This window comes from Haliotis cracherodii, unplaced genomic scaffold, assembly GCF_022045235.1.
Source record: "Haliotis cracherodii isolate W230 unplaced genomic scaffold, xgHalCrac1.p SCAF_7, whole genome shotgun sequence".
Classification (NCBI taxonomy): Eukaryota; Metazoa; Mollusca; class Gastropoda; order Lepetellida; family Haliotidae; genus Haliotis; species Haliotis cracherodii.
In genome coordinates, this window is record NW_027266330.1 from 19,070,597 (window position 1) to 19,098,090 (window position 27,494).

Sequence of the window (27,494 nt, forward strand, 5' to 3'; positions counted from 1 at the left end):
CAAACATAAAATGAAAGCTTTGTTAATAATCAGCAACTCTGGAACAAACGGCCCCGAGGGAACCAGTTATGGCTATTCAATGAATATATTCTTATCCCTGTAAAACGGTTTGTCATGGCTAGGTTTGTGGAAATTTACAAACACCATATGGAGGTAGGGTATTGATACGACTGACTGGTATTAATAGCAACTAGTTGTTATTTAAGTGTTCACTGCATAACAGAAGGCTATATTGAGTGGACGTGGAAGCTCTCACATAACATGTTGTAGTCTCATTGTTTATGAGTGTTTGGCAATCCTGCTCAGGAAACAAACTCATGAGATGCATTTGTGCATGTCATCCCTATGGAAATGACGACTATCTATGAAGAAAAGTACCTGTCTCAATCGAAACATTCACACCTCTATACCCTGCCATGATACGGTTAGTGTTACAACATACATTACCCTTTCTGCCTCACATATTTGGGCAAATCGCCAATTCCGACCGCTTGCGTGTGGCATGACTGTGTTGGTTTCATCCACGATATTCACACAGGAGGACAGGTCCACCGTACTGAGATCCTCTGCTGCTACAGCTGATGGGTACACCGACCTGGAAACAGGTTTTTGCAAAACTGAACTCATATCATGTGATGGTTTCAAACAATCATTTAAGGCTTTAAGTTAAGGCTTCTTCCTGCAGACTCATTTATACGAAAGTAATTCTATTGTTTGATGCTTTATGGTGTTACCTAATTTAATACGACTACTAATGCTACTGATGGCGCCAACCAATAAGTACGCCGACTGCATACAATCTACATTTGCTATAACTTAATACAAACCTGAGTCTGTCCCTCTCCTCCCGTGACCTACACACCAGCAGAGTGTCCCCCTGTCGGTTGAGTCTCCTGGCCACCTCCAGCATCAACGTCGTGGCTCCACTTCCGGGCACACACTTCACCTGGACATCCTTATCGTTTATGTTCTCCACCAGAATGACACATTGTTCTTTGGTGAGAAATCTCAAACAATCACCATCAGTGTCACCAGTATCTTTGAGCACCGACTTCGTTTCAGCAACACCAGCCCAGAAAGCAGTGAGGACTTTCTCATATCTGCCAGGTGTCATTACCAAAGAATCTCTTGTGACAAAATGTGAAGAATCATTTGCCAACTTTTTCAGTCGAGTCTCAAATGAGGCAGCGTCCCCGAGGACAGATGTATGAATGACTCCATGTATGGAGTTGACATCTTCATCCGTGAATCTGCTGAGTGTCTCTATCACTCCTCTGGCCACTGATGTATTGTACATCACTGCTTCAGGAGACTCTGCATCTCCATCAACCATTGACAAAACTATCACAGGTTGTGTAGGTAGTGCCAGAAATACATCACACACTGTGTGGCTTGGACAGGGTGATGTGGGGAAATCTAGTACTACTGATAAGGAATGGGCTAAGAACATAAAGCATGGTCCAGCCTTTGGGTTTGGAACGTCTACTACCTCATTGGTCAGAGGATCAAATACAAAGTCGAACGCGTGATTTTCTATGTGTTCAATGAGTCGTTTTTTCACTTGTTCCAAAGAGGTTGTTAGTTTTGTTGGCACAATATACTGACCATCTGGAAATATACAAATATACAGTTCCTTGAAAGCACGCTATTACATGAAGAATGGTCCTATGCCAAGTCTGTGACACCGCTAATTAACGAGTATCACATAACAGAATCTTTATTTGCAGACTGTGATTATCATGTGGACGGATGAGTAATTCTTTCCTACACATTATATTGTTAAAAGACTACAACACAACAGATCTAAATATGGTTACAAAATGTTCTATTCACTACATAGATCAAATTAACCAAATAAGTTAGCCCATATACATGTATGTGTGTGTTTGGACAGCACTGTTAAACGTTTCAAGGGGTAACACGTCTTGGTGTCTTTCGAAGATTTTAATAAAATGTGTATGAAAATAGCCTCACCAAACTCAACAGGATGAAGTCCATGCTATAAAATATATGCTTTGTTGAAATTATTGAAGGCAGTCCGAAAAATGATTACGTTTATTACCTTTTTGAATGAAGTAACTTCTTATTTCATAGAGACTGTTTCCAATCTGTTTTAGGCCCGGACGAAAGAAGTCATTTGTCCCCAGACATAGACCATGCTCAACCTCCTTTGCGATATTTTGCTGGAACATGAAATGAAACATGAAGTTTATACTGACAATGTTAAATGAAACTGAAACAACTTTATTATTGATGACTGTGGCGTTAAACAATGTTCAACTCTTTAAGGAAACATTACTAGTCTTGTGATTGTCGCCTATTTATAGATATAAATGGTATTTAATCTTTGCAGCTGTACAGAAAGATAGTAAATATCAATAATTATTTTCCTTACATGCATATATGTTTTCTTAAATTTTGTAACAAATATATGTGCACTTACTAGTAGCCTCCACATCCTTCCTGTAATTATTAAAAATTGAGTAAAAATCAAGAACATCTCCATCGACAAGAAATGCATACATTCTGGGAATAGAAGGCAAGTATAGATTTGTTATCAGTCTGTGTACAATTATATCACATTAATTTGACAAACCGATCAATAAAAAAGAACATAACGGTAAATTTTCATTTATGTGCATCCTTATCATATTAATAAACTTGAAAGGAAACGTATATCGAATGCCATTAAGAAATGTTACAAATATTATATTTGGGATAACACTTTATTAGTAAAGTACTCATTCTGGTACTTTTGGGGTGTTGAGTCTAGGATTCTAGGATTCGAGCCCACTCTCCTAGAGTGTGGCACCTAATCGCCAGCACACAAAGTCAGCCATCGAGGCAAAATGAACGTCCAACAATTGGTAGTCTAGATCAGATACTTTGTGTATCCCTCTGACAAGTGTAAATTGGCATTGCTCTCATGGCTGAAAGCTATGAATACACAATGCCATTCATATAATATGATATAATTGAAATTATGTTGAAAGTGGCGTTAAACTCACTGTCTCATTTATCATGCAGAGGAATCTTGTATGTTCTCTTATATTAATGTTTCTGACTTATAGTCCATAGTTATCAATGACTTAATATTCTGACAGTTTAACATATGTGATGATTCATTTTTCCATAAAACATTACTTTCCATAATCGTCTATTCTATGCTTGAACCTAAAGTTTAGAATAACCCCGATTTGAAACTAAATCCACATCTTACATAACAAACAGTTCAAATGCTTGTTACCCTTCGGGTGAGTGAGTGAGTGAGTGAGTTGGGTTTAAAGCCACTTTTAACAGTATTCCAATTATATCACGGCGTGTCAGCTTAATGTGGGAGGAAAGCCCGAAGTGATGCAGGTCTCAGACGTTTACCACTTCGGTGAAACCCACGAGCACCGGTATGGTGCTGACAAACCTAGAAACATAATCGGGGCGAACCGGGATTCGAACCCACAATCATAGGTTCCTGGAGTACCCAAGGGACGCAACTCTGCAATGCGAATCGCGGCGCCTTAGACGACTGAGCCACCCGTGCCCCCTGTTACCCTTCGAAGTCAAATACAACACTCATTAAATAGTAATGATACCAGGTGTTCGCGAAAAGACGAGCAGACCTTCCCCACCAGTCTCACCTGCCATAAATACATGCAAAGGCAAGTCAGTTATTCACCTGAATAAACACGGGAACATATGGTACAAGTCAAACTAGGGAATTGCATGGGCAATAATTCTGTAACTTTTGCCTCAAATTTCGAAATGTCTATCATAAACGTTTTGAAATATTTACTGACGCTTTGAATGTTGTGATCCTGACCAAACAACTTTAGAATGAGAGTTGTATGACACCGTGGAAAGGGCATCGTGGAGAGGACAAGCACGACTTTACCTAAACAATTGAGAAATGTACACCCATAAAGGCTGGAATATTGTTCAAGATAAAAGGGAAAGTTAACTTGGCTATTTGGCTATTATTGAACAATCTAATACAATCCATATACCTGAAGACTAAATTAAACTTCATTGCCAAATTTCCTTGCTTTGAATTTGCCAACCTCGAACAATAATGACTCGGATGTACAATGAAATAGGTAAGCAAGGATTGGATAAGTAGCTTAATTGGTGGATGAATGACTATTGCAGAACGTAATCATGGGTGCCTATATATTGATTACATTTATGTATCTAGGCATTCTCAGAAGTCGATATTCGACCAAACTGCAGTCTTAAATTAGAAATGTTTTCTTTTTCTAAATTTGCCTGCCATATATTATATTTAGCTTGGGTAAGTGTTAAAATATTTCGGCACTTTTTCAGCAGTTTAGTTTATAGAAATGTACCTGGTTGTACACTTAAAATGAGTGATAAAGTGTTTTGTCTTTACGAGCAAATCCTCTTTGTGTGCACGCGTGCACACACAGAGCAGTAAGTTAGACTCTTTTTTCTAGTGTGTTCTGTGTATTTTTGAAACTGCTATAGTAGTGATTGGACGTTCAATTCATTGCAATTCACAAGCGTGATAAATGCTTATGCACAACATATACATGAAATGTGTTTTTAAAACACTGAAATATGTATCAAAGTGTCCCTTAACGATTGTGAATCAAATACAGCAGCCTATGTATCAAGACTTCTTCTGATTAGTTCCCCTTTCTGAATGAGTTCACCATGAACAATTAGTTTTTTCTGGAGGACAATATAGAGATAGTAATTGAATACATTTTGTCATATTATGTTGTTTCGTCTAACATATACAAATCTGTAGGTACAATACATGTATATGTTGTGTCAAATAATAATTACAGTTAAAATATCACGATACGAGAAGAAGAAATCATTTAATAAGATTTAAATATATTTTTGGCCAAGCAACGTGAAGGTTATGTTCCAAAATTGTACACAGAATTGAAGTCACAGCCGTAATCAAGCGTATGGGGAAGGTTACCGGTAAAGGAACCACGTGGTCGGTACTGATTTCTAATCTACAGTGTCATCCCTCCAAAATAAAAAAAAAAAATTAAGTGAATAGCTTTAAAACTGACGGTATAAGTGTTTTCTTTTTACCACAAAACAATGATTATGAGAAAGCTACCGTGTGTTCATCTGCATATATCTTGTTATTAGCAAAGATATAACCTTGCTAAATGGAAAAAAGTATAACATTGCCCAGACAACGCGCTCATACGTAATGGTCTTTATACCCAAGACCGTCAGTATTGTATTAACCGTAATCAATTCCCAATAATTTTTATTACGCCCGCAGTTGTTCCATGGACTGAACAACTTGAATCCCTCGAAAACGGTGTGTGTTCGAATTTTGTTAATTATATAATTCAATAATGTAAATAAAATGGATGCATTTAATAGAAGTATGCAATTAAAAGGAGTAACACTTTGTCATGTTTTATCATATATTATCAAGCTCACTGTAAGAAACTGGGCTACCACCCACGCTCCCATTATCCGTCGTCAGTCTGGAATACCACTCTCATCATCAATAGTGTAGTCGCAAAACCTAAACAAGCAGGCACTTATTTAATGTTTCTGGTTAATTATACATGACTTTATCGTTTGAGAGATACATAGATAACTTTGATATAATTATGAAAACAAATTCCTTTCACATAACAAACATTTATCATTGACAGAAACCGCAGGTATCAGGTATTAATATTGTGTTAGTTTAAATGTTCATTGAAGAGGAACTTTCTATACGACAAATCAGTATTGTTTTATATTGACATGGATTGAAATGGACCCATTTGTCGTAATACGCACGTGATATTAAGCTGAACGTTTATTATAAAACAAACCCATAATTGTCATTATATTGGACAATAATTGAGTTGTCATACATTCCCTTTCTTAACATACAAACACAAAAATATTGTTTTCTATATTCATTGTCGTCAACATATTGTATTATTCATGTTAAAATGTTGAGTCCCATGAACTTCCACCGGAAGCTGCGTCAGAGCATACTGAATGTCGGGCAGAAAGAAACAGATCGCGATCGCCGTTATGTTATGACTAATGAGGAATGATGAAAGGTTCCCGATGAAGCGAACGTAAAATATTGCTTTCCCTGCGTGTTCTGCAGCGTGTCTGTGCTCACTTTATGCTGCATGTATGTGCTTCCGACTATGTCGTACTTTTATGTTACCTCATAACAATTTCAATTTTAAAGGCTTTTTTAAGACATATTTCTTCATTATTACAGTCCATACGTAACAATTAAGTCTTTTTACAATCACATAAGAAAATCATGCATTTTTGTACATACTCTTTATTTTAGCTGAGTACTCCTAAACGGTGATCGACCATGTGGTGCCTTTACCGGAAGCCTTCCCCATTTATTGTATTAGATAGAAATTTTAGATGACACATGTAACTTACCGTCTTTTTGTGTATTATATCAGTTCACTCTGGTGTTTCCCTTCGTCTTGTAAGAGCACGTACCCAATCCTTGATATTTATCCGTGTGATCAGTTTGAATTGTTTGTCATATCGATATGCAAGTGGTCCTTGTTTGTCATAGAACACTATCCCGCTCACTGGTCTGACTGAGACATGAACAACTACTGCATCTACATCACCATGTCTGTGATTTACAGATTCACAGTTTTCTCTGAGATAAACCTCTTCCTCTGCTGGTGTGCAAGGAATAAAGTGAACTTGGAATATAATCTCATCTTTGACAGATACTTCATTTCCATCATAGTCACAGACGAGAACAGTATTCCCAATGTTATCCTCTAACGTGTCCTTGAATGCAGTTCTGTCCCTCAGAACAACAGGCTGGATGCGGATTACTTTAGTCTCATAACCATATCCCTCCAGAAAACAATTTTCCTCATGGACACCATAGAGATAAGAACCACCACATTCAGTTTTAGTAAATGCGCTTATGTATTCTGCAAGTTTGAGATTCTTGATAATATACTCTGCCAATGCTTGATCCCCTCCCTTTTGTTCAAAGTTACTTTTCAATTGAAGTGATCTGTTTTCACGAACATTCAGAAGATCATCTGCATGAGTCACACCAGGAATTCTATGGAATGTTTCTTTGAAGGTTTTCCTTTCTCTAACAAATGTCCTGAGCGTTTCTGCAGGAATGTCAATAATGCAGTCATCAAATGTTGTCTTGGTATTGAATCTAGAAGTTGTCACAGTAGAAGCAGCTCCTACATAGAGAACAAGGAAGTCGCCAAAATCCTTACAAGCATAATGACTTTTTAGTGTCTCTTTTCTATAAACATCACAGAATTGTTTCCCATCTTGAATCAAATCATGAAGTTTTGGGTCAGCAAACTCATCAAATGCGCCAGTGAAGGAATCTCCAGGCGCCAGACCAACAAAATGAACCAGTATATATCCAGATTTTGAGTTGCGCAGAGCTGATACTTTTCTCAGTAACTCCGCTGCTTTACAATCTCTCTTCTCCTTTTTCTTTGACTTATCTTGTTCTTCTATCCCAACCCCAAATAGGTACTTGACATGAACCCCGGTAGACAGGACATTGCATTTTGGAGAGACATTATTCAGAAACTTACGAACTGCCTCATCACGCCTTGGAATATGTTTTCTGTAATGACACAATCATCAGAATAAATACTAATAGTGAGTAAGTGAGTTTGGTTTTACGCTGCCTTTTAGCAATATTCCAGTAATATCACAGTTGGGGACACCAGAAATTTTGTACCCATTGTACATCACACATTGTACCCATGTCGGGATTCGAACCCGGGTCTTCGGCGTGACGAGCGAATGCTTTAACCACTAGGCTACCCGACCACCCCAACTAATAAAACACGTATCAAACACAACTTGAGAAAACATATATCTGAACAAGGTGCAAGAAATGCATAACAATTACTAACAAGGCATTTTCCAGTATGCATATCCAATGTTGAAATACAATACTTACTCCAGACACTCTGTGTGAAATTCTTTTTTTACTTGTAGACACTTTACTTGTGTTATGTCCTTGTCTTTCACATAAACGTCTGCGGGTTCAGACCCTGTCGGTACACGCTTTCCTTGCCTTGTATATAGTATGTCTTCGGTTTTGACATAGACAGTCACGTGTTCATAACCTACTGGGATATGCTGACCTTCTTTCTCATACTTTATTTCTTCATTCTTTGCATAGACAGAAACATGATCAAAACCTGTTGGTGAGATGTCCCCTTTTCTTGCATATTTTACTTCTCCATTCCTGGTGTACACAGAAACCTGTTCAAAACCTTCTGGTAGTTGTCCCTGTTTCCTTGCATATTTTACGTCCCGATCTCTGACAGAAACAGATACACGTTGAAAACCTTCAGGTAATAAGCTCCCATTCTTGAGATACTTGATGTTGTCTCCTTCGCCAAATACAGTAACATTGACACATTCAAAGTCCTCTGGTATACAATCCTGCAGTGTCACATAACGAACGTCTACATCCTTGTGATACACACGTTGAGAGTCTGGATGTATTTCATCTCCACAATAATCACAAAGTATCATGACATCTAGAACCTAGGGGTTTACATTTTACAACATGCCAGGAGAAGCGCTGACTGTTAACGTAAACTCATACGGAGGGACAAACTCAGTTGGCTTTGCATGGAGGTGTCTTTCAAACTGCGCCGTAACAAATGTGATATTGACTAACACACATTCGTGTCAACCACGTCAACACATCACGTGATAAATAGCTATATCCTGCATAGCCACACAGTATTCATAAAGTCGATGGCTGTGAACCGGTTCTGCATGGAAAGAAAACACACCAGTCACAAAGGAGAATGCTCACCCTTTTGAAAAGAGGAAACTAGCGTACAGGACGGAAGATAGAAATGAATATGTTGAAGACGAAATTTTGTTAGATGAATGTAAGAGAAAAGGGTACTGTAAATGTAGTATCTCACAACCACTTCGCATAATACCGATGTACAATATGAGTTTAAGACCATTCATTAATCTGAATAAACAACGATTGTTTGAATGATTCTCTGACTGATGAATACATGTAACAAAGACATTTTACACAGCTTTGTCTCATCCATTATATCTGTGTTATCATATGATGTGGAAAACAATCGTTATATTTATGTTTATGTTTATGCAGTCACTCAATCAATTAATACTCAGCAATGGACTAACCATTTTATGTCTTTTCTTTTTAGGCAGGATCTTGCACTTGATAGCAGAGTGTACCATATCCCTGACAATAATGATCTAACAATTAACATTCCTATTCTAGCACAAGAAATATCAAGTCAAATAAACCAGCTTGGGAATAATAAATCCCCTGGGCCTGATGGTATTGCTGCTGAATTTTTAAAGTCTTCAGAGAAACAAATTACACCAATTTTAGTTATTACATTTAACAAAATCTTTGAGAGTGGTAACTTTCCAGATGTGTGGGGGAAAAGTATCATCTGTCCTCTGTTCAAGTCTGGTGATATGAATGATGCCAACAGTTACAGAGGTATATCACTCATTGATACCATATGCAAAGTATTTACATCTATTCTTAATGCTAGACTACAGAGGTGGTGTGATGATAACAATATCTTTGGCGAATCTCAAGCTGGATTTAGACCCAACTATTCCACGACAGATCATATATTTTCACTACAAGCCATTATCCAAAAGTACGCATGTAAAAAGAAAGGAAGGTTCTACTGCTTATTTGTAGATTTCTCAAAAGCTTTTGATAATGCTGATCACAATATGTTGTTACAGAGTTTGGCTGATATTGGTGTCTGCGAAAAGTTTTTGTCTATTATTACATCAATGTACAATAAACTGTGTGCCTGTGTTAGAACACCTACTGGGTTATCCAAATACTTTAGGTGTAATATAGGTACCCGTCAAGGATGCATCCTCAGCCCTCAGATGTTTTTAATATTCATAAATAAACTTGTAAATTTTATGGAAAATTATGGAGGACAAACTATCTTTATTACTAAAGACTACCCAGCAATATATGTACTTATGTTTGCTGATGACGTGTCATCTATTGCTGATACACCTTTAAATTTACAAAAGAAGATCAATGCCTTGGAACATTTTTTGCAATACCACAGGCATGAAGGTAAACTTGAAGAAAACTAAAGTTATGGTATTCAGAAATGGCGGACCCCTTAGACATTATGAAAAATGGAAATTTACTAGTGTATATATTGAAACTGTGTCGTTTTATAGATATTTGGGTATTGTATTCACGCCCAAACTTGTTTGGACTAAGGCACTAAATACTCTTGCTGCACAGAGTAACAAGGCCATTATGACATTATATAGATATCAAAAGAAAGTTGGTAATATACCCTGTCAAGATTTATTTAAGATATTTGATGCTATGATTGTGCCTATTGTCTGTTACGGCGCAGAAATATGGGGCATCTCATATTGTAAAATTATTGAAGATGTACAGAACAAAATGTGTAAATGGTTTCTAAATACAGGAAAAACAACAAACAATGCAATGGTTTTAGGAGAGTGCGGAAGAGCCCCTCTCCAACTTGTGTATACCACAAGGGCCATCAAGTATTGGTGCAGGCTACTGCGTTTTGACGAGCACATACTGCCTCGCCAATGTTATTTAATGCTCAAATCACTGGACCATTCTGGTCGCACCACATGGGCTACTCATATTAAGAATATTTTGTTTAAATTAGGTTTTGGATATGTATGGTTAACACAAGATGTTGGCAATGTGAAGGTATTTATTCATCTTTTTAAGCAAAGATTATTTGATAACCTTCAACAATCATGTTGTAGTTCTATCAATAGTATATCTGATACCTTTTATTATAAACATTTTAAATCCCTGTTGAATGTAGAAAAATATCTTACACTCCCCATACCAGTACATCTGAGAATATGTATGACTCGTTTCAGATGTAGCAAGTTTAAACTTGCAATTGACTTGGGGAGATATACAAATGTCTCATACACTGAACGATTATGTAAATATTGTATAGAAAATGGTATATCTTTTATTGAAAATGAATTTCATGTTTTACTTGTATGTGAGCGTTATTCAGCCCTAAGAAATATGTATCTTAAACAGTATATCAAGTTTCAAACTGTAACATCTTTTACTGAAATTATTTCATCAGAAAACTTTGATGTTGTATATCACACATGTTTATATCCATATAAAGTCCAACAGCTAAGAGAAACTTAAATCGACTACTTCCTTCGCATGCATAGTTCATGCAATCGACCATTGTCTGTATTATGGGCCTATGGCCTTCTTACTGAATAAACTATCTGTCTGTCTGTCTGTTTATGTTTATTTATGAAGCTGTAAATACGGACGCATTTCATAATCTAATAAATAACATACCAGATGCGTAAAACAAATATCTTTCCATCCTAACAGAAGGCTTCACCTGCATATTAGACAAGACCTCTTGAAATATACTCTGCCTCACGTTGTGTCACGTTACTTGAAATAGATAAAAAAAACTGTATATTACTAAATTTTAATAATATGCATTTTGTTCTGTCCCCATATGGATTTTAGTAAAGGAAAACACACTGAAATTGACCAGAAAAGACTTTTTACGCTTGGGATTCTAACAAGCATTTTAAAATCTTTCTCGTTATCCATCATCATATGCGAATGTCATTATGAAAAAGGACCGCCTCCGTGGTCTAGTGGTAGAGCGTCCGCCCGGAGATCGGAAGGTCTGGGGTTCGATTCCAGACCGCGTCATACCAAAAGACGTTAAAAGACGGTACTTATTGTTACCGTGTCTGGCGCTCTGCATTAAGGGGCTAAAACAAGAACTGGTCGGCTCGGAGTCAGTATACTGTGTCTGAGTGGGGTATTCATGTTAAACTGTGGCATGGTATCTCAGTGAGCTAGCACTATAAATCGGCATCAGTCCGGACTAGTACAAGCAGCAACACAAACACACACACGTACATGCACGTCCCTATATAAGTGCAATAATCTTGGACGCGACGTTAGAGCCCATTTCACCCCACCTCACCATTACGAACTTTCTTTACAAGAATTGTTTATGTGTCAATGTCATTTTCACAGATGTTCAATCTTGTTTTTAATTCCGAATGAAAACACACATTTCTCGCACTGTATGTGTAATATGATTCTAAACATAAACATTTTCATAAGGATTAGAGCATATAGATTACTTTTGGAATTGTCATAAACACAAACTTTCAACAAATCTTCTTTTATAATTTAAATTCATAAAGTATGACACATATTTTATATTGTATATTTTGAATATAGAGCCACTCTGTTTTCTGTCTGGACAGTGGTTAGTCAGTTGTAATTTACTTCACTTTTATAAAAGCTTATCCGAAAAGAAGCGCAGTTTGCAACGAGTCCCTGGGAAGAATATGCTTTTTTCATTAAATCCATTTGACCTCCTACTCGCTGAAGTTTTCTTGTGGTTAGAATTACCTTTCTGGAACCTAGAATTATTTTTCTGGAACCTATAATAAAACCTTTCTTTATAGTGTATCACCAGTGCCCAGTCAAGATAACATTATTCAATACCAGGTTATTCTAAATCCTTCAAACCCCATAACAAGGCTATGTTCAAAACGCATGCATCTAGACTTTTAAACAAATTCACTCAAGTCATTGAAGGTGTCAGCAGTCAACTTCCCACAAGTAGGAACTTGAAACATACATTTACATAACAACAAGATTTGGCTATGATCTTTCAGTGCTTACAGTTCCATGTACCATAGCAGCCACGCAACAGTAGCTGTTACATTTCCATTTCTAACATCGAATACGGATGGAGATGGACACAACAGAAATAGTTAATTATCTACATCTGTACATGTAACACGCGTTTATAAAATACCATGGCAGTTCATATTCGAGTGAACGTGGAATTGCCCATACCCTAGGTCCAACGTCATATTTAAATGAAATCATTGCTGCAAATATAACATATAAAATATATATATTTTTATTTACTGTTTGCACAACATAATACAACAACATATTCATGCGCGTGGGCTGCAATCTGATTGACCGGAAAACAGATTGGATCCCAGATATTTTTATATTTTTATTTGCATATGAAAACTTTCTTTAAAAAGTGTATTGTTTTCATAAGCTTCATACCAAATTCATTCAATTCAACAGCGCATGTTTTCTACATAAATAACAAACCTTTGTCAGCTTCATAAACTGCTTGTCAAAATGTTCCGATCGTCCACAAAATATCGAGTTCAGGTAACTTGCACCTACATGACGCGACACATGTTATTTTGTTTACCTGATTCTTGTGTTGCCAACATAACATATATTGTATAACATGTATGCATTCAGTTTCCTAACCTCAATACCTTATCTTAACACATGTAGTTTCTTATTTTGATTGGGGAAGCTGACCGTTAGTATACTGTTTGTTTGTAGAGGCAAATAAGGTAAACAGATGTGACTTGCCACTGCCTACAGGACAACCTGTATATACAGACCGTCTAATAGATCATATTATCTTCCATATAATCAACACCTTCTCCAAAACTCAAGTGTTGCATACATAAAATATGGAACTTATACATTACTGCTACGCGGACAGTAGCTTTACACGGCAGAAACATATTGTCATTGTACAGGATCAGTAGTTCGTGGTTGTTGCTAGGGAACCGGTGTATTCAACACCATGTCAGTGTGACTTTATCTAAGGCCGGGCTAACTTAGCTCTACCCTTCCCATTAAGCTGTAACTTATGGCAGTGTGATTATCCATCCATGCATTACACATAGCTCCCCGTATAATGCTGGGAGACTTATATTGCAGTGGCTGACTACTGGCTCACCTCACGATATTACTGTTTTCAAAGGATGCTGTTACTAGATAAGTTTTTCCCTAACGTTTCTTCGCCAGTTGAAACTGGTAGGAATAAAAATAAACAAAAGGAATAATAACGATAATAACTTATATTACAACTGCCGCTGCTGCTTCTGCTTCTACTGCTGCTGTTTGTTGGTTTATTTGTTGTTTAACGCAGCACAATTCCAGCTATACGACGGCAGTATGTAAATAATCGAGTCTGGACAAGACAATCCAGTGATTGATATCATGAACATCACTCCTCATCGGTCCTGCTGCTGTTGCTCTTACTACTACTACTACTACTACTACTACTACTACTACTACTACTACTTCTATTACTACTACTACTACTACTACTACTACTACTACTACTGCTACTACTACTGCTACAACTACTACTAACGGGACATCTACAACAACAACCTGAGCGGCGAGGATAGGTCAACTCAGGTTTTTGTCATTAAACCAAATTACCCAACACTCAGATTTCTAAATACCATATACGTCCACGGGAGTTAAAGATGCAAACCCCTTTCCATAAACTAAAGAAATCTGAAGACTCCATTGTACGGTTCAGACTATATCATAAGGATGTCTTTAATAATCACTATCAAATAGTGATGATAATACGTCTTCACAAAAGGTGAGCCTTGCCTACCCTACTGGGGGCAGCAGTCACAAACACGTGAACAGGCAAGTCAACTGTGCCTGGCTCGCTATTTTAAACAGTAATTTCACTAGAGTAGTATAAAGCGTAAGTTATTCTTTAAATACCATCTGTTGATCCTGTGCCCTAAGTGACGATTTGTAGTCACATCGTTGCAATATAATCCCGAACAAATACATTTTTTCGCAAAATAATTAAATCTTCATTTCTAAAGCTTGATGTTTTTGGAATATATGTAGTAAGAGCCTATATTGTGGATGTAGCAATGTTCATGCATGAGTGGTGAACGTGGTTGTTTTATGGTCAGAAGGATATACCTGAACGAACTGGCTAGTCTATGGTTCTGGGGTGCAGTTCATTCCATCGTTGGTAAGCATGAACATATTCAATTTAGTCTTGGTGTGAATTGTTGGATTCATTTCAAATAATTTTGTAAGCAGGAGACATGCATGTGGGGTAGCCTTGTGGTTAAAGCGTTCGATTCTATTTGGCGTCTTCAAAGCTGCAGGAAACACACATTAAAAACATCGAGTGTTTATCACCTACATCCAATTACTGTTTAAGGAAGCTAAAATACACTAAGTATCCAAATACATGTAACGTAGTATAGCAGTGCAGAAAGAGAACAGTTAATAACCTTTGCCAAACATCAGATTCACGTGAAGTAAATATATGTTTTAGTCGGTAATATATGATGGATTAAACGCAACGGTAGTTTCAACATCTTTTGTCGTCAATAAATGTGTTTGATGTATACTTGTTGATGGCTGCTTCTCGATATATCCCCATACAGCGACTCAATATGCCTGACACAGATGTTTGCCCAACTGAAACCAGCTATAGAGACAGGTAATATTAAAACCTCTCAAGGGAAAGCCAACACGCAGATAAATGTGATAGCAGTGCACATTTGTAGGTCGAATGAAGGAAGCAGTAAAGGTCTGTTGATCACCAGAAAACACTCCCTTATAATATTACATGTACAGGTTGCAATGTGCCATATATGGGACTGAATGTGTAAGACGTATTTTTTTATCAAATATGTTTCTTTTTACAAAGCATGTTTAAAACATAAGAGCAGTTACGAATTGGAAAATAAATAAACAGCAGCGTCTTGAAAAGTTAACATCATAAATATAATTAGTTAATACATAAATTACATGCCAAGTAGGGTTACAGTGGCTGGTCACTGGATCTAGTGTAGGATTGTAGATGTAGAGGGGGATTGCATGATCAGTCTCCGTGTCCACACGCAGCTGTTGAGGGGGATTGCAGGACCAATCTCTGTGTCCACACACAGCTGTAAAGGGGGAATTGCAGGACCAGTCTCTGTGTCTACACACAGCTGTTGAGGGGGATTGCAGGACCAGTTTCTGTGTCCACACACAGCTGTTGAGGGGGATTGCAGGACCAGTCTCTGTGTCCACACACAGCTGTTGAGGGGGATTGTAGGACCAGTCTCTGTGTCCACACACAGCTGTTTAGGGGGATTGCAGGACCAATCTCTGTGTCCACACACAGCTGTTGAGGGGGATTGCAGGACCAGTCTCTGTGTCCACACACAGCTGTTGAGGGAGATTGCAGGGCCAGTCACTGTGTCCACACACATATGCAGATGTAAAGGGGGAATTGCAGGACCAGTCTCTGTATCAGTACAAGATTGCTTGACCAGTGAACTGATAGCTGGGTTCTCTCACAGATGTCGACATGGATTGCATGGACAAGTTGGGATGCCAGGCACCAGCCATAGGGCCTTCATACAGATGGCCACAGAGTGATGAACATCGAGGCAGAGCTGTTGGGATGCTCCTAACAGGCAAAGGTTAACGTGAGTTTTGTGCCCATTTTACGTCACTCAGAGTGCAGAGTGTGGACTGGGAGGCTAAGCCAGCGATACCAGACCACCAGGTCGTCATAGGATCAAAACACAGGGCGGGATGTGTACCTTGTGAGCCTTGCCCTTCTTGACCGATTCCTGACATCACGTCAGATAGGTGATGAACACTTTAACGCAAATCATATCCGCATGAGCCAGACCACCATAAGAAGCAGATTGCGTTCTGCTGGTCCCCGCTCTTGTTCGTCTATCAGTTCGCCCACAACTGACAAACTCCCTTGTTACCGAAAGTCATCAGGGTTGAAATCAACGTGAGTGGTTATCAGTGTTGTTGACGGAGGAAAGCAGATCAATCTCCCCATCAATGATGGCCGCGAGAATACAAATGGCAACATCAACGTTTCAATTATAGTACCGTAGTGGCGCACAATCGATTTTGGGGTGTTTCCATGATAGTCTGGGGTGGATTTACAGCTACTGCAAGGACACTATTACACATTGTTGTTGGATATGTCACTTCACCACGCTCCAGAAAGGAGATACTTGTCCCAATTCATGAGGATCATGCGTCACCCCGATCCTGCAGGATCCTCATGGTCCTCACTTTATTCATCAACAAGGAAAACACAGGATGGAGTAGTCGGCTTGTGCTCCTGACCTGGGATCAAGTCAGTTCTAGGCTGTGATTATGAACCGGGTCAGGAGCATGTGGGCATGATGCACAGAGGGAATCGGAAGGAAGGGAGGTTACACCAAACGTCCTGAGTACTACAGCAGTTTATTTAAACATCATGCTGTAGGGTACCCATTGGAGAGTTCGGTCACCCTTGACCTCTTATATTTTATAATACAGTTTGAAATGAATGAAAATACATTTATTTTCAGTCGATATGTCTCCATTATTCATGTTCATTAGTTTGCATCCTCATATTACATACGCTTCTCTACAATAGTATATATATTAAAGTATATACTTGATTTGAAGGTGATATGAATCATTATTTGTTATTTTGCTATTTGAAGATATCGTGCACAACTTTAAAGATGTACAGGTAGAACGCAATATACCTCCTCAAAATAGTGTCAATACATGCATACACGCATGTATGATAACATTTATACTATTAACACAAAGTAGGGAATAATGTAATATATAGGTTTATACCAAGTTTTAGATAAGGGTTGATGACAAAATCCTATTCAAGAAGGTTTATATCTGTAAAACTTAACACCAAAACACGCCCGACAGTTTGCACCTGCCGCACGCAGTAGCGCCACACATGTGCGCAGGGTGTCATTCCTGATTTTTGCACTTTCAAGGAAGGTCGATTTATCTCTGTGGACGTTATTTCTTTCAATCTGATTACTTCTGCTTATCATACAGTTGTGCTTTACTTTTACTCGTTTGTGTATGAATTAACGATCCGGCGTCTGCAACGCGAGGAGCGTCTGCCGGCTATTTGAAACGAGAAGAAGTCAGCATGCAGTGGTCAATACGTTCAATGTTTCAGTCTGTGATTAGCAGATTTTGAAACAGGTACCAACAAAACCAGAATATTGCGCGGTCATCGATTGATCCCAAGCCAGACTCAATATCGACCTCAAACGGCGAATTAAATAGTGCAGACTTTCATCAGGTTGCGTGTTACGTGTCAGGCGATTAGCATAGGGTATACACGGTTTATTATAAATGCTCTAACAACGAAAACTAGTACCAATACGGAAATTAGGCGTTTGATGTATCCTCTTCATCTGAAACAGTTCAATGATGTTTTGTTTGTTTGTTGTTTAACGCCGTAGTCAGCAATATTCCAACTATATGACGGCGGTCTGTAAATAATCCAGTCTGGACCAGACAATTCACTGATTAATATCATGAGTATAGATCCACGCAATTGGGATATGATGACATGTATCAACCAAGTCAGCGAGCCTGACCACCCGATCCTGATAGTCACCTCTTTCGACAAGCATAGACGCCATATACGGCAAGCACATAAGCTTCCCCACCGCCCTAGTTGCATGAACTATACCAATAAGAATAACATTTTGTTTAAGTGTCATATTCGGTACACGGGATATATATATATATATCATTCACGATCACAGTTTATAACACCCATATGATCCCAGCGCAGAACCATTCATCATATTGTCAAAATCACTATTACAGTCCTTGTTGTCACTAGTGAATAAGGTTGCTTTTTTTCTTTAAATGTTCATTTTCCTATTATTCATAGAATTAATATCTCATTAGACAATAACTCACCCCTTTTATTGTTATTGTGTCGCTTTCGAGCTTCAACTTATCCATGTCTTTTCTGATCATCAAAAACATGGTGGTGCGATACTTTTGAGGACGTGTATATATCTATGGTCACCGCGTATCATGACAAATGCCCCATGGATCAAGATATATCGTGTGAGATAGTTTTGTACAAAGTTGAACAACCAATCATGTTGACATAATGCAACGTGGTTCTTTTATGAGATTGCACAAATACAAACAAATCCTTTGACTTTGGGAATCCACATGGTATCAACTTGTCTCAACAACTGTTGGTGAATATATAGAAAGTCAGTCCTTGATTGCATTAAGGATTATCGTTAATCTTTGAGAGGAATTTAGTGGTACATAGACGACGCCATTGTTGCTGCAAAATGGTGCCAAGATCTTGCAAATTCTGTGGTTGGTTCTAGGGAGTGCGCAGACTTCTGCCAAGAGCATCCCAGACGTGTTCGATTGGATTGAGGTCGGGAGACCTTGACGGCCAGTCTATGACGTTGACTCCCGCATTCTGAAGGAAATTCCTTGTCAAAATTGCTGTGTGGGGTCTGGCATTGTCGTGTTGGAAGATCAAACCGGACCCATGTGCTGCCATAAAAGGCAGAAGTTCTGGTGCCAGTACCTGGTCGCGGTAAGCAGCAGCGTTGAGGTTGCCACGGATGACAGGAAGCCTGGAACGTGCATTGCCACAGAAAGCACCCCACACCATGACACTTCCGCCTCGAAATCTGTCAACTTCCTGTACACAACACTGGGCGTAACGTTCATGGTGGCGCCCCCACACCCTCGCCCTACCATCAGCAAATCGAAGATTAAATCGGGATTCATCACTGAAGACGACTTGATTCCAATTCCTCTGAGTCCATCGTAAGTGTCGCTGTGCCTACAATTGACGTTGACGTCTGTGTAATTGAGTCAGAATCGGCCCGCAGTATGGCCGTCGTGCTTGAAGGTGAGTAGTTCTCAGACGGTTTCGAACAGTTTGCGCACTCAGTCTACCCCCTAAACAGTTCATTTCTGGTTGATGTAGCCGTCAAAAATCGGTTACGGAGGTGACGTGAGACAATCTGACGATCCTCTGCATGTGACGTCACACGTGGTCGACCTGGCCGAGGGCGATCTGCGGTGGTACCCGTTTGCTGTAGACGCGTCTGTAAATCATAAACAGTCCGTCGACTACAACCCATCGTCCTTGCGACTTCAGCTACGGACGTTCCCGTCTGCAACATGCCGATGGCACGTTCACGTTGCACACTTGAAAGACGTGGCATGACAAATGGCCGTAAAGACTTTTGTTTTCTTGTGTCTGTTGTTGTTGTTAATGACTGCTAACAAGTATGGCTGAAAACACGTGTGGTAATATGGCCACGTGACCAGTTGCACGTGAAAAAACACTTTTGCCACTATAGTGCTGTGCACATGATTTTGATTGATTCACTTGCATAAAAACGGGTGTTCTCTGAAGACAATACGTGGCCATGACTGTTTAAATACACAATAAGGGCCCACAATGATAACTGGTCAAAATGTTAAAATTTTAGGATTGTGAAGTTTTTAATTTAATTTCAGTATATTTGCCATATATTTGTCTAATATGTGGTTAGTTTGTTGTCGTTTTACTCAAAATCAAAAGTAACTACGATATCACTCAGCTAAAGATTGATTAAACAGACCAATGTCATCTAAATGTTTGTAGAGGAACGCCTTTGGTGTACTCCTTCTCAAATAGAAATTCCAAATTCAACTATAGGATCCAGGATTTTGAAAATGGGGACGGGCTGCTTAATACCCCAGTTGCAAATCGAAGAAAAGTATAGATGTTGATGCACAGATCTCTGACCCCCCAGTATCACCCCCAGGATCCAACAGGGCTCACAGCATCAGAGGTTTAACTCCCTGGTAACGTACTTCTCCCCACTGTGGGCAACTCCACATGTAGTTGATGTTCCTACCTCCTGGTCAACTACACCTCCTGCTGATAATTCTGCCTGCAGATAAAATAATACTGACCGGGAGTATTTCCACCTGCTGTCAACTACACCAGTAGCGGATTTTCCTTGCTACTGGTCAACTGTACATAGAGGTGATGTTCTTGGACCCGTGAAGATCTGGGATAGAATAGGTCTTCAGCAACCCATGCTTACAAGAAAAGGCGACTATCCTTGTCGTAAGAGGCGACTAACGGGATCGGGTGGTCAGGCTCGCTGACTTGGTTGGTGCATGTAATCGTATCCCAAATACGTAGATCGATGCTCATCGTATCAATCACTGGACTCGATTATTTACAGACAGACGTCAAAGAGCTGGAATATTGCTGAGTGCGGCGTTAAACAACAAACAAACACAATCTTGTATCTTGGTCAACTGCAATTATAAGTGATATGTGTATGTATGTCTGTAAATGTAAATGTAAATGCAAACATGCTTCGTCTGGGTGAGATCAATACTGACTTTAAAACGAGGCGTCCTTAGAAGCAGTTATTTACTGCAATAAGTCAGTAGGATTTACCTCCCTTTACATCGATATGGAACACCAGCCAGCCATGTGCTTGGCACTTTCTCTCTCTCCCTCTATCTGTTTACCACAGTAGAGCAGGAAGAGTTATCTCTCTTTTTATCGAAAGGTTATAGCTTTAACTTAGTTTGTTTTGTTTGTTTGTTGTTTAACGCCGCACTCAGCAATATCCATGCCATATGACGGTGGTCTGTAAATAATCGAGTCTGGACCAGACAATCCAGTGATTGACATCATGAGCATCGATCAACGCAATTGGGATACGATGACATGAATCAGCCAAGTCAACGAGCCTGACCACCCGATCTAGTTAGTCGCCTATTACAACAAGCATAGTCGCCTTCATTGCAAACATGGGTTGCTGAAGATCTATTCTAACCCGCATCTTCTTGGGTTTTTACTTATTCAGTATACTGACGCAGAGCGTCCTGTCCTTGTTTAATCAACATACTGTCAAACGCTCTATCGACTTTACCACAGAGGCGTTGTTACTTGAGACCCGCAGTTCCAGGTGCTACTGTATCCACCGGATCTCATTTCAGTCACTTCTTGAGGAAAGATGGCGTAGGCAGTGGACCTTATTCAGCAGCGAAACCTTCACACTGGACGTAGATTGTTTCATTCTCTTGCACCAACATGACAATGAAATTGTAGATTAAAATGCTGCTGTTCACTTATAAAGGGTTGCCCACCTTTTGTGACAAAGGTCAACACACATCTCTTCAAATAACAGAAACGTATGATAAAAACACAAATCAATGTATATTTAGCTGATGTAGGTCGCATACTGGTGATCACGCATTTATCATGTACAGTATGATTCTATGTTATCACTGGCTCTATATTATCACGGCATCGGTAAATCATCACAATATTTCATCGCATGATCGAATACGGGACTCGTTGCGTTATGTCACGTTAACGTTTTTATGATATTTTCCGGAATGTTTTTTTAAGTGGAATTACCCCTACCTGCATTCGGAATTGGTAAGAAAAGAATCCACTTGTTTGGACGATGTCCTTTGGCCCATCGTAGGTCGTATGAAAACTGATTGTGCATAATCCAAAAACCCAGTCAGTGATGTAAAGCACATAATCCACACGTATCACACTCACAATATTGATACAGCGATAATATAGAGCTGCCCGCCCTTGAGTCGTCAATGACGGGTACTTTGTTTACCGAACTTGGTAAAGAGAATCACCATCAATCAAGCCTAATTAATCTGTCATAAAAGTTGGATAAAAAAACATTTTGCGTATGATACAGTTAATGTGTTAGTAAGTTGTCGTCATTACGATCCATTATAAATAAACTACGGCGATAATATAGCCTACCATGCTACTTGGGCACCCTTTGTGGCATTCAGATCCTTGCTGAATGGACTCAGTGCCTCAGCAGTCGCGAAAACATTGTGCAGTGATTGGTGGTTCGGATCGCGGATAATAGAACTGATTTCAAGTGCAATGAGCACTTCATTTAACTTCGAGCGTGAATTGTAAGGTGACAGTTGTATGGTTGCACTTCACCACACTATCGCGGTGGGGTTACCTCCCTTTCCCCATGCTGTTTTGCAGGAGTGAAATATCACTGTCAGGGGTAGATTCTCTCTCTCTCTCTCTCTCTCTCTCTCTCTCTCTCTCTCTCTCTCTCTCTCTCTCCTTCTGTATTACTGTACCATGTATACACCTGACGGTACCCTCGTGTAACAACTTTCCTTGGGTTTAAACAAATATGTTACTAAAATGAATCACCGGTTCAATCATCATCGCTTCAACTATTTCGATATTATCAACTGTCATCTCACGTGCATATATTACAAGCAATGCCTAACGATCTGGTAAACTGTCATTAATCTTTCTTCAGAAATACCAAGCAACAAAATATGTTTCCGAGATTGCCTGAATAATTCCATGACTACTTACCATATGAAATCGTATACACAATACGTCAAGATCATTGTCATATGTCACCGCCAGGCCAGGCAATTTACATTGTCAATATTGTAGGGGTTTGTACATACTACGTCCCTCTATCCATTGCGAATACATTACTCGTGAAGCATTGACGATTCCATATTTTTCAAAAAAGCCTGTCGTCATGAAAGGTTTAATTGGAATTTAAGGACAATTGTTTTGAAGATGTGAAAGGTACATAAAGTTACGACAGTGTTTCATGTGGTGTTTATTTGACTCAGTGTGCTTCTACAATATTGATGATTGAAATTTCATAAACACGGAAGCGTTACCTTCAATACAATTTAGTAGATGGCGGTTCAGTTGGCTACAGGCTTAGCTGTAGTGTGGTATACAATAAAACGAAATCGGGTTCTCGCGGAATCAGGGTGGGGCAGAATCAGGTCTCATCATTGTCACAGAACCATGAACACAAAATTGGCATTTTCCACATGATTCGCTCCAAACTGTGTATTGTAATGCGACCCTAACCAACAATTTCGCACCAAAGAAGGCACAAGAAGAGAAGTATTTCCGATGCATTGTAAGGACGGAATCACGTGATCCGCATGAGTGTCACACAGCGTACATCTCCGGGATTGCGTTTCGTGTTGGATGTACACAGCCGTGACATCCGGATGTCAAATGACGCGTCTAAACCCTAGACAACACATACAGCGTGTGGAGACAACAACATCGTGAGGAAGTGACCCCTTGTGGAGAGTGACAGAGACACTAATTGTAGTGAAACTACATATATGTTGAAGTAAATGTATCTACTAGAATTAGAAAAGGCGCTGAAGTGTTTTTATGCAAATCCGTGTGGTTAATTATTTATTGTGTGTATTATTGTCAGTAGTAAGATATTAGTATTAGTATCGTCGTCGTCGTAGTAGTAGTATATTAGTAAGAGGTTCACAGATGTAGGTTAGAAATAGATGTAAAGCAAGTTTAGTTAGTTGTATTAGTTATCTGAGTATTAGTCTAGATTTCAATGTAAATAATTCGGTTTTAATCGAATCATGAATGTGGGGAGAATTTATAGAATACATTCTTAAAACATAACATGTGTTTGTGGCTATTTCAATACGTGACAGACTGCCCCAGGCTGCAGGAGGATATGCCGGTGTCATGGTGACCAAGGTGATGCTAGAGTCTAGTCTTACACTGACAATTTGCTTGATTTATTGACTGGATACGAATTCCAACGCTCTCAAAATGAAGATGCCAGTACAATATCGTTGTCTGTTTACTGGTCCCTTCTAGTGACACAGTCCCTACATCTTACAAACAGACATTAAACCCCTGATCTCCTCAAATGATAGCTCAAAATGCATCTGTTAATCATATAGGGGCCGACCTCACAGCTCTATCTGCATCTGTTAATCCCATAGGTGTATGCATCGCAACACTACCTGAATCTGTTAATCCCACAGGTGTATGCATCGCAACACTACCTGCACCTGTTAATCCCACAGGTGTATGCATCGCAACACTACCTGCATCTGTTAATCACATAGGTGTATGCATCGCAACACTACCTGCATCTGTTAATCCCATAGGTGTATGCATCGCAACACTACCTGCATCTGTTAATCCCATAGGTGTATGCATCGCAACACTAGCTGCATCTGTTAATCCCCTAGGTGTATGCATCGCAACACTACCTGCATCTGTTAATCCAACAGGTGTATGCATCGCAACACTACCTGCATCTGTTAATCCCACAGGTGTATGCATCGCAACACTTCCTGCATCTGTTAATCCCATAGGTGTATGCATCGCAACACTACCTGCATCTGTTAATCCCATAGGTGTATGCATCGCAATACTACCTGCATGTGTTAATCCCATAGGTGTCGGCATCGCAACACTACCTGCATCTGTTAATCCCATAGGTGTCGGCATCGCAACACTACCTGCATCTGTTAATCCCATAGGTGTCGGCATCGCAACACTACCTGCATCTGTTAATCCCATAGATCTATGCATTGCAACACTACCTGCATCTGTTTATCCCATAGATGTCGGCATCGCAACACTACCTGCATCTGTTAATCCCATAGGTGTATTCATCGCAACACTACCTGCATCTGTTAATGCCATAGGTGTATTCATCGCAACACTACCTGAGTCTGTTAATCCCATAGGTGTATGCATCGCAACACTACCTGCATCTGTTAATGCCATAGGTGTATGCATCGCAACACTTCCTGCATCTGTTAATCCCATAGGTGTATTCATCGCAACACTACCTGAATCTGTTAATCCCATAGGTGTATTCATCGCAACACTACCTGCATCTGTTTATCCCATAGGTGTCGGCATCGCAACACTACCTGCATCTGTTAATCCCATTGGTGTATTCATCGCAACACTACCTGCATCTGTTAATGCCATAGGTGTATGCATCGCAACACTACCTGCATCTGTTAATCCCATAGGTGTATGCATCGCAGCACCCTACCGTGTGAACCGAGCCCAGAAAGACAATGAAGCCAAAATCCTGGGATTTTACAAGATGTGAGACAGTTATGGCATAACCTTAGGCACATTACAACCTCTTGGCATTGAATGTTTTGTGCATGTTGCTGAATGTAAGCATGGGAGATGTTTCTACAGATAAATGCATATTTTACATGACGTTTACGTTCTGAAGTGGTCGCAATCACAAACTTGGTTACCTGTGCTGAAGGCAAGTTGATGAGCGGTGACCAGTGGTGTGTATAATGTTTAACGCAGACGGACACGCCAGTCACGCCTTAACAAATTTGAGTGGTAATTAGCACTACCGATAGACATGCTAAGGTCCTTGAAATACAAATATAGTATTTTTAAACTGTCCCATTTGTTTGACTGCTACCACTTTGTTTCATGAAACCAAGGCTGACTACAACCATAAACACCTAAAAGTGTCTTCATATTCCGTATCAAAATGGTGCCAAGATCTTGCAAATTCTTTGGTTGGTTCTGGGGAGTGCGCAGACTTCTGCCAAGAGCATCCTAGACGTGTTCGATGGGATTGAGGTCGGGAGACCTTGACGGCCAGTCTATGACATGTTGGAAGATCAAACCGGGCCCATGTGCTGCCATAAAAGGCAGAAGTTCTGGTGCCAGTACCTGGTCGCGGTAAGCAGCAGCGTTGAGGTTGCCACGGATGACAAGAAGCCTGGAACGTGCATTGCCACAGAAAGCACCCCACACCATGACACTTCCACCTCGAAATCTGTCAACTTCCTGTACACAACACTGGGCGTAACGTTCATGGTGGCGCCCCCACACCCTCGCCCTACCATCAGCAAATCGAAGATTAAATCGGGATTCACTACTGAAGACGACTTGATTCCAATTCCTCTGAGTCCATCGTAAGTGTCGCTGTGCCCACAATTGACGTTGACGCCTGTGTAATTGAGTTAGAATCGGCCCGCAGTATGGCCGTCGTGCTTGAAGGTGAGTAGTTCTCAGACGGTTTCGAACGGTTTGCGCACTCAGTCTACCCCTAAACAGTTCATTTCTGGTTGATGTAGCCGTCAAAAATCGGTTACGGAAGTGACGTAAGACAATCTGACGATCCTCTGCATGTGACGTCACACGTGGTCGACCTGGCCGAGGGCGATCTGCGGTGGTACCCGTTTGCTGTAGACGCGTCTGTAAATCATAAACAGTCCGTCGACTACAACCCATCGTCCTTGCGACTTCAGCTACGGACGTTCCCGCCTGCAACATGCCGATGGCACGTTCACGTTGCAAACTTGACAAATGGCCGTAAAGACTTTTGTTTTCTTGTGTCTGTTGTTGTTGTAAATGACTGCTAACAAGTATGGCTGAAAACACGTGCGGTAATATGGCCACGTGACCAGTTGCACGTGAAAAAACACTTTTGCCACTATAGTGCTGTGCACATGATTTTGATTGATTCACCTGCATAAAAACGGGTGTTCTCTGAAGACAATACGTGGCCATTACTGTTTAAATACACAATAAGCGCACACACTGATAACTGGTCAAAACGTTAAAATTTTAGGATTGTGAAGTTTTTAATTTAATTTCAGTATATTTGCCATATATATATGTCTAATATGTGGTTAGTTTGTTGTCGTTTTACTCAAAATCAAAAGTAACTACGATATCACTCAGCTAAAGATTGATTAAACAGACCAATGTCATCTAAATGTTTGTAGAGGAACGCCTTTGGTGTACTCCTTCTCAAATAGAAATTCCAAATTCAACTATAGGATCCAGGATTTTGAAAATGGGGACGGGCTGCTTAATACCCCAGTTGCAAATTGAAGAAAATGATAGATGTTGATGCAGAGATCTCTGACCCCCCAGTATCACCCCCTGGATCCAACAGGGCTCACAACATCAGAGGTTTAACTCCCTGGTAACGTGCTTCTCCCAACT

General features: G+C 39.7%; 1 protein-coding gene and 1 pseudogene across 2 annotated transcripts; both read right to left on the minus strand.

The window, feature by feature from the left end:
* Positions 1-27,494, minus strand: part of LOC139447430 (uncharacterized) — a 72,044-nt pseudogene that overhangs the window by 15,641 nt on the left and 28,909 nt on the right.
* Positions 4-8,664, minus strand: LOC139447432 (uncharacterized). 2 transcript variants are annotated; one of them, XM_071228774.1, is made up of 5 exons: positions 6,397-6,484; positions 2,444-2,463; positions 2,063-2,183; positions 828-1,608; positions 4-595 (listed from the first exon to the last, which is right to left on the minus strand). In XM_071228774.1, the coding sequence occupies exons 2-5, from the start codon at positions 2,456-2,458 to the stop codon at positions 397-399; spliced, it is 1,116 nt and encodes a 371-aa protein (XP_071084875.1). In that variant the 5' UTR covers positions 2,459-2,463; positions 6,397-6,484; the 3' UTR covers positions 4-396. The 2 variants fall into 2 exon arrangements, with proteins under 2 accessions (XP_071084875.1, XP_071084874.1); XM_071228773.1 differs by lacking the exons at positions 4-595; positions 828-1,608 and adding an exon at positions 7,928-8,664 and having other exon boundaries at positions 2,116-2,183; positions 6,397-7,585.

Coding starts and splice junctions, on each gene's coding strand:
- LOC139447432 (XM_071228773.1), bottom strand. CDS start 8,511: ATGATACTTTGTGATTATTGTGGAGATGAAATACATCCAGACTCTCAA. Junction 7,586..7,927: donor TTTCACACAGAGTGTCTGGA/GTAAGTATTGTA, acceptor GTGTCATTACAG/AAAACATATTCCAAGGCGTG.